A 6,377-nucleotide genomic window follows, 5' to 3' on the forward strand; every position below is an offset into this window, starting at 1 on the left:
TATTTGAATATATATTTCTAAAGAACTTTTGGGAAGCCAAAAACGTTTCCATTGCGCGAGTAAAAGTTACGCTCAAGATTGCATTTCATTATGCACTTATCGAATACAAAATTTAAAACAACATTTTATTAAAGTATGAATCGGCTTTTATGTATGTAACTTGGGAGCACGCCAGACGGCGATTCACTAATGATTTGCTTCTTTTTTTAGAGGTCGTTTCCTCTGAAATTAGTTTCCTTTAGTTTCCTTCTTTAACATTGGCTTCCTTTAAGGATCCATAACGATCTATCGGTCACTTTGGCACTTGTAAATCTTGTATGAGTCCTTTAACTAATACAAATCACTTGGAACTCTTAAAATGTAACGAAATATATTAAAAAAGGATTAAGGACTAATTGACTTATGGTTCTACGAGGCGATTCAGGTCCGTGTGCAGACACTTCCAAGCAAACTCCAAACGTCCCTCGATCAACGGCAGGAAACACTTTGCCGGGACGTTCTGAAATAGGGAGTTGAAGGGGCCATAATTCTTGAGGCACGTGACGTCGCCCAGGATGATCAGCTTCTGCTTGGCGCGTGTGATGGCCACCGTGAGGCGGCGCTTATCCTCGAGAATCTCAGCGGCTCGGCAGCGCTTCTTCTCCGTGGGATCGCGTCCAGTCTTGGTGCAGCTGTAGATAATGATGTTCTTGTCGCGGCCCTGGTACTGATCCACCGTGTTGAACTCAACTCTGGAGTCCAGCCGTCCACCCAGTCTGCGCAGCAGCTCCACTTGGGCGCGGTAGGGGGCAATGACACCCACGGTGGACAGGTCGTATTCGGCGAGCTGCAGCTGGAGGATAAGGTGCATCACAACGCCCACCTCGCAGGTATTGGTGTACTGTGAAATGCGGCGACCTTCCGCTGGATGCTGCCCCACATCCGCCAGTTCAACTTCCGGATCCTTTTCTCCGTATTTAAGATCGATGTTGGAGTCGGCCTTCCCGAGCCACTGTAAGCCCTTGCCCACCGCCTGGCAGGGCACGGAGCAGTCGCCGGTGTCCACCACCACAACGGCATTGTCCAGATGGGTCTGCAGCACGCGCTGAGCCCACACGGGTGCGTGTCCAATGGGTTTCAGCTGGAGATGGGCCCTGGCCACATTCTCATCGGCGCATTTCAGGCCATCATCGTAGGTAAGCCTGTTGGCCAGCCGGGTGATTGTGCTGTTCATGCGGTACTGCACGCTCAGCACGGCCGTGCAATTGGGCGAGTCAAGGCGTTCAAAGAGGGACTCGTCTGCTCCTCTCTTGCGGGCCTCGCGCGACTTAACGACCGGTGGCAGTTGATCTGGATCTCCGACCAGAACGAAGCGCTCGCTGTAGTGTAGGGGACGCAGAATGGTGGGCAGCAACACCTGGGTGGCTTCGTCCACGATGCAGTAGTCAAACGTACGGTTTCGAAAGACGGGGTGACCCGTTCCCAGGCAAGTGACGCCCACAATCGCCGGCGTCTCCAGGACGCGTGTCAGGCTATCGACGGTGCGGCAGCGTCTGGTAGCATTGGCCTCGCTGATCTCTTCCAGGCAGTCGTTAATGCGAGCGCTCTGGCCCAGACGGAGCATGGGAAGGTCATAGGCCATCAGACGATTCATTAGATTGTCCACCGCCGAGTGAGTGTGGGCCGTGATCAGGACGGTGAGATTAAGCAGATGCAGCATACGCACCAGGGCGACCAGCGTCTGGGTCTTGCCTGTACCGGGCAGACCCTTGATCAGAAAGTGGGTATTGCTGCTGAGGCACTGCATGACGGCTTCGTTTTGCTGCTTGTTCAGATATTGCAGAATGTGAAGACCCTCTATGAGAATGACATCGGGCAGGCTGTCAACTGGTAGGGGCGGGTCCAGGGCTACAATTATGGAGCGCAGTTGCTTGGCGCGCAGCGTGGGGGCGAGCAGCATGCCGAGGCTTGTGTAGTTGAATGTGCTGAAAGTCTGCGAGTCGTGCTTGTCCATGATGAAGGTCTCCTTCGCATACTGCGGCTTGAGGTCGCGATCCAGGGCGACTGTCAGGCGCCGGCACTCCAACGAAACGATGATCCCAGAAGCCACGGCCATGCGCGATTCGGTGCTGATGACCACATACTCGCCCACATCGAACTGCAGAAGAGAAGAAAAGTAGATTACACACTGACGATTTCAGTGAAGGGAGATCCCCAGATCCTAGAACATACCCCACTGAGATGTAATTGTATGCTGGGATCGACCTCGCGTGCCAACTCCAAGTTTTGCTCAAAGCGGCCGTCTGTTTCGAGCGCCAGTTGGCTGGGATAAAGCTTCAGCTGTGCTATGGCTCGTCCCTGCTGTTGGCGCGAGACGGGATCTTCCGTCCAGATGGTGTGCTGCTTAAAGCTCGCGCGTGAGTGCTTATCCTCGAGGGCCAGTATACCGCACCAGTGGTGGAAGAACTCCTGATCCTCGTCGGTTAGGTGCTCGAGAAGCGTCGGCATAAGGATCTTCATTGAATGCGAGTCCCCCAAACGCAGTATGCTATCCCGCTTGGCGTAGCTGGCGCACAGCGTCCTGTATTCGCATTTCACGCATGCGCTGTGGTGGTGGATGGGCTCGGGCAGGTAGAGGTCCTCGATGTCCTCTTCATCGGCGACTGGGCTCTTCCCCTCGTTGACTATATATTTGGCCAGATCGTTGCGCATCATGATCAGATCGCGCATCTCGTTGCGCTTGCCGAACACCTCGCGCATCATGTTTTCGCGCAGGTAGAGCAGTAGCCCGGAGCGCGTATCAACTCCCAGGGCTGAGTGCATCATCTGGTATAGGATCAGCTGGCCAGTGTGCTCCATGGAGAAGGTGGAGCGACCCGTCTTCAGCTCCAAGGGAATGGGATCATTGGCTGTGGTCACGGACACAGAGACGTCCACTTTGCCCTTGAGGCCCAGCTGGGGTACCCACAGGTTCTCCTCAGTGTTCTCGATCCGCTCAATGCGTCCGCGAAAATTCACTGGTGACGGAATTTTAGGCTTCTCCCCAAGCACATACTGCTTGGCGAACCTAACGATGGGATCGACGAACCGCTGAATATCATTAAATACCTCATACTCGGTGAGGTCGCCGGCATAGAGGGATTGGGCCAGGGAGGGGCTCTGCAGCATATAATTCAGGATAGTTTTCACATGGGAGCGCGTGTAGTTCTGCTCGGAGACCACGCGTTGGAACAGTTCGTGCACCAGTGTGCCAATAATCATCTGCCGAAGAGTTTCAAATGAGTATCCCCCTCGGTTAGGTTAGGGAATGTCTGGGCTTTGCTGCTGGGTACTCACCACACGGTTGTTCCAGTGGAGGCCGCGAAAACGTTCCTGCAGCACCGTCTTGCGGCGGCAAAAGAGGGAACCCATGACGGTGGTGCCGGATACTAGAAAATCGGGGTTGGTCACACAGAAGCCGTCCTCCTTGTCAATCACATAGACGTTCTGCGAGGGCTGCCACTTGGCCAGAAGCGAAACAATATCGCCCTTCTTCATTTCACAAATATTCCACGGCGAATGCACGAGGCACTCGGCCGTCTCTGGATCCTCGGCTTGGCTGGGGCTCTTTTTTACTAGCAGTCTGACGTTGTAGGATTTCATGTCCATTTCAAAGTCCTCGATCACGCAGCGCTGCCATATGGACAGGTCCAGTCTATGCGAGGACACAGCCGCATCCATCGCCGCCTCTAAAGCACTCGCATCGACATCCATATTGTCGTCCCAGCACTGGTTCTCCCAATCGTCGCACAAGTCCTTGTCATCTTTGAACTTCTTGACCTGCGATTGGCTGGTGCCTGGTGAGCCAGATCCGTTTTCCTTGCTGGGCGTCAGCACGCGCTTCGGAGTCGACATTATCGCCCGAAAATGTGTTGAATTATTTGTTTTGAACCAACGACGAGTTCACAAATTTTTGGCGCAAATATTTGTAGCTTGTGAAAAAATAGATGACAAAAAATAAGCAGAGAGCACAGTCAGGGCACACACGATAACAGACTTCCGAGACGTCCGAAGTATTTCACGACTTTTTCTGTTAATGTTTCCTTAGAAAATGCTTTTTTGTGTGTCGTTTTTTCGTTGTTCGCGCCATTTACATCTCATCAGTGTGACCGCGGACTTATCGTCAAAATATACCGTCCAACCCTCAGAAATATACCGTCTCATTTAAAAAATATACCGTAAATATACTGACGAATTCAAGTTCTATTTTACTTATTCCTCGTTTTTGATCTTCCGTGGAATATTCTCAGCTATATAGAACATTAAGCCACGCCCACATAATTTAATACGATTCATGAATAATTTTTTTACTTAACTGGCTTATTCAAAATATTTGCTTTTATTGGATTTCTATATATAACGTTGAAAAGGAAATATAATAGATTTATGAAACTGGCAAAATACACCATTATATACCGTAAATATACCGTCGGTTCAATTTTAGCCTAAAAAAATACCGACAAGTATTAAAAATACCGTAAACGGTCACCCTGCATCTCCTACAGGACTTATCGATAAGATATACGGTCTGACCCTCAGAAATACCGCAAAAATACCGATGAGAAAACAAACTTAGCGAGAGCAACAAATTTGAAGACATGGCGTACATACATGTGTCCGCGTTGTCAGATGAACAGCTGTTCGGCCAGCTCCCTCAACACCACAGAAAGTGACAATCTTCAACGTGTGGCTTCGAGTTTGGTATGATTTTGCTATGGTTTTTTATACCGAAACATACGGTCTCCCTTTTGAAATATTCCGTTAAAATTCACTGGTCGACAATGGGTTAATCGTTCTCTGTCCATGATCGGAAGTTAAATTCGTCGATTCTGATATTCGATTTGATATAAATAGCTAGGCAGGACCCTCCGGTGTAAACTCATAATTTTATCCAATCAATAAATCAATATTTTACCAGATTGGTTAATTTTAAGAAATCTTTTTTAAATGAAAATGGTCCTTTTTTGAACACGTCAACTACACATTTGAATCCAGTCGACCAGAGATAAGCTGCGCGCCAAAGTGGAATTTTTAAAAAGGAAATAGTGAAACTGTTTTGAATGTACAAAAAACCTCCGTACAAAAGTTTCTATACCCTATGTTCTTCAATAGAATTTAAAAAATTAAATTTAATGAATTGATTTAGCGCCCATGTGGCCGGGACATTTGAAAATAAGGCCACTCTGCATTTTATCTTAAATTAGTATTGGTGAAAACTCTGCGGTAATAAATTAAATTAAAAAATATATTAAATGGTATCTCTACACATATTAATTTGCTTATATTAAATTGCTTGCAAATTGAAATATCAACAACCGACAAGAAACACAGCAGTGCAGCAGTTCAGCAATAGATGGCAGTGCCATCAACCTGCGTGCAGCTGGAGTACAGATCAATTCCAACAGATGACGCCAGTACTGGGCGGTTAATTTGAAAGAATTTGCCAAGGCTGTTTTAATTTAAATAAATACCGCGAAATGCATTGCAATTGCATTTAATCTAGTCTTAATCTGATTACTCCATATTGTTCCGTTCACTTGCTTTTCAGGCAGAAAGTGCAGATGCTGATGCGTCTGGTGTGGCCTCCTGCTCCACCGCCCTCGTTTTCGTACTTATGCAGCAGACAAGGCTGAAAATCGGTTCCTGTGGGAGGGAGAAGAATTTCAATGAGAGTACAACTGAAGGAAGGGTATTCCAGTCCAGCTCCCATACCTGCCTGCAGTGTGCTGCTCAGATGGTTGATGTAGCTGCTGGCCAGGCGGATGATCTCGATCTTCGAGAGCTTGCGATTTATTGGCTCCGTGGGTATCATACTGCGCAGGGCCTCATAGGCGGCATTGACACTGAGGGTGAAGGTGTAGGTAGAAGGGCTTAGAGCTTCTCTATTGTTCTATGGGTGTGTCCCTTGACTCACTTGAAAGTCCTGTAGCGCTCCCTGGCATTGATCTTCTGTCTGGGTGGCCGTCTCCTGCGGCCTCCTGTCTGCGAGTCCTCGGAGTCGCCGGCCCCTCCACTACCACTCCCATCGCTTGGACTCTGGCTGTGGCTGTGGCTGTCGTGGGTGAGGGCCATGAGCAGATACGAGGCAGTTTCTGCTGATGAGATCGCCATCCGTTTGCCTCGACGATTGCTGACTGAATGTAGCACGCAGCTTCATCAGCCTCTGGCACCGCTTCATCAGAGGTCCAGCCTCTGGTCCGCTGTTCTGATGGTCTGCTGTTCCAATGGGCCTCTGCTAAATGAATTAAGTCATCGCCAAGTGACGACAAATTGTGCATGAAGAGAAACACACAACAATAACGAGAGCATTTCTTACATTGCCTCAGCGCGCACTTGTCAAAACAAAGCCGCACAACTAG

The 6,377-nt window shown here is 49.1% G+C and overlaps 2 protein-coding genes across 2 annotated transcripts; both read right to left on the reverse strand.

Annotated features, from left to right (window-relative positions):
* Window positions 1-104: 104 nt before the first annotated feature.
* LOC108164057 (DNA replication ATP-dependent helicase/nuclease DNA2) lies at window positions 105-4,125 on the reverse strand. The gene is made up of 3 exons (XM_017299642.2): window positions 3,316-4,125; window positions 2,212-3,240; window positions 105-2,137 (listed from the first exon to the last, which is right to left on the reverse strand). The coding sequence occupies exons 1-3, from the start codon at window positions 3,871-3,873 to the stop codon at window positions 401-403; spliced, it is 3,324 nt and encodes a 1,107-aa protein (XP_017155131.1). The 5' UTR covers window positions 3,874-4,125; the 3' UTR covers window positions 105-400.
* A 1,061-nt stretch (window positions 4,126-5,186) lies between these two features.
* Window positions 5,187-6,253, reverse strand: LOC108151554 (basic helix-loop-helix transcription factor scleraxis). The gene is made up of 3 exons (XM_017280224.2): window positions 5,933-6,253; window positions 5,731-5,861; window positions 5,187-5,661 (listed from the first exon to the last, which is right to left on the reverse strand). Exons 1-3 carry the CDS (start codon window positions 6,127-6,129, stop codon window positions 5,552-5,554), a joined length of 438 nt encoding a protein of 145 aa, XP_017135713.1. The 5' UTR covers window positions 6,130-6,253; the 3' UTR covers window positions 5,187-5,551.
* Window positions 6,254-6,377: the final 124 nt, after the last annotated feature.

This window comes from Drosophila miranda, chromosome XL (genome assembly GCF_003369915.1).
Source record: "Drosophila miranda strain MSH22 chromosome XL, D.miranda_PacBio2.1, whole genome shotgun sequence".
NCBI lineage: Eukaryota > Metazoa > Arthropoda > Insecta > Diptera > Drosophilidae > Drosophila > Drosophila miranda.